The sequence below is a fragment of the Triticum dicoccoides genome, chromosome 4A (assembly GCF_002162155.2).
Source record: "Triticum dicoccoides isolate Atlit2015 ecotype Zavitan chromosome 4A, WEW_v2.0, whole genome shotgun sequence".
Taxonomy (NCBI): Eukaryota; Viridiplantae; Streptophyta; class Magnoliopsida; order Poales; family Poaceae; genus Triticum; species Triticum dicoccoides.
In genome coordinates this window covers 115,466,222-115,467,696 of record NC_041386.1, presented here as the reverse complement: position 1 = coordinate 115,467,696, position 1,475 = coordinate 115,466,222, and the positions used below count along the sequence as shown (strand labels likewise).

At 52.3% G+C, this 1,475-nt stretch overlaps 1 protein-coding gene across 1 annotated transcript; it reads right to left on the bottom strand.

The window, feature by feature from the left end:
* Positions 1-324: 324 nt before the first annotated feature.
* Positions 325-1,191, bottom strand: LOC119288754. Its single transcript, XM_037568306.1, has 3 exons — positions 1,055-1,191; positions 765-870; positions 325-681 (listed from the first exon to the last, which is right to left on the bottom strand). Exons 1-3 carry the CDS (start codon positions 1,094-1,096, stop codon positions 566-568), a joined length of 264 nt encoding a protein of 87 aa, XP_037424203.1. The 5' UTR covers positions 1,097-1,191; the 3' UTR covers positions 325-565.
* Positions 1,192-1,475: the final 284 nt, after the last annotated feature.

The window sequence follows — 1,475 nt, the reverse complement described above, 5'->3', positions numbered from 1 at the left end:
CGGCACTGCACACACGTATGGCGCCGGTGCAAACTTTCCTTGTTTGGACCGTTCCACGCTGGCTTCAGCGACCCAACGACAAGATGTCCCATCCCGTCACGGAGCACGTTCGTGTACACCAACTTCTCGCTGAGCATATAGCATGTTTCCTTCGTTTTCCCGTGAACATGTGTACTAGTATCTCTGGTTAGGGGAGAACAGTGTTTTTTCTGTGCAGGACAACCGTTTTTTTTTTTTTTTTTTTGCTCGTTAGAAAGAGAAGACGGAGATCCAATTACAGGATAAAGCTTTGCTTGGACGATTAGCACACAGTGGTGCCGTAGGTAATCTCCACAGAGGTATGAAAAGTCTGAACCGAGAGCTGTGGGAGATGGATACATGATGAGTACAATTACATCTGAAGAATATGGCAACAGTACGAGATGGCTTGTGATTCCTGTACATGCACCAGCACACATAGATCGTGTCGCGTTAGCTGACTTCCCGCCCCATCGATCTTCTAATTATTCGTTCTACTAAGTGCAGAATGGCTAACATCTAAGCAGCACGCATCTCCTGTTGATCATTAGGAGCTGCTGTCGCTGCTGCTGCTGCAGCTGCTTCGGCCTCCCTTTTCTGATCTCAACTGCTTGTTGTATCTGTCGAAGAACTCCTTGTTCTCCTTCTCCAGCTCTTTCCATACTGCAAGCACGCCAACTCAGCGTCAGTACAGATAAGTGTATTCCTGCTGATCAGAGGAAGTAACTGATTTGAGACGGACCGACCTGTGGAGGTGACGACCGGCTGAACGTCGGCGCGCTTGGACAGCGCCTCCATGCACTCCTCCATGCTCATCCCGAACGTCATGCACTTCTCTATCAGATGGTGAACCTGCAAATTAAAAATCCCACCTTAATTAGTTGACCAATTCTGATGTCGACGTGAGAAATCAATGTCCTGTGCATGCTGATGCTGGTGATCATCTATCTGCTAGCTAGAACTAGAAGAACCAAGGGAGCAGCAGACCAAGGTACGAATTAGGGGATGGGAAGACGACGATTGTAGTAGCACATACCATGCGGATGTAGGAGGCCGGAGAGTCGTCTCCCAGGGCCATATTGTATCTTCTTCCTCTTCCTCGATCGTAGTCGTAATCTGAGGAACCGTGTGTGTATGGGGTTGTGTGGTGATAAGGCGTGCAGAGTCGACGGGGGAGGAACCTATTTATACATGCACCATGGATGAGGACACCGCGTCGCCCGCCGGCTCCCTGGGCCGGGTCCATGGACCGGCGTGCGGCGTTTCTTCCCCCCGGCGGCGTGACTCAGCGGGCCGGCGTATGGACGTGGCGCGCGGAGGCTGGGGCCGCAAATGCGGGCGGGTGCGTTCACGTGGGCGCCGGCAGGGGATTGGAGGAGAGGCGATTCGCCGTGCGAGAGATCGGAAAGGGATGTGGAGATGGTGTGGCAAATATCTCATCCCTATCCCGTCGTAGG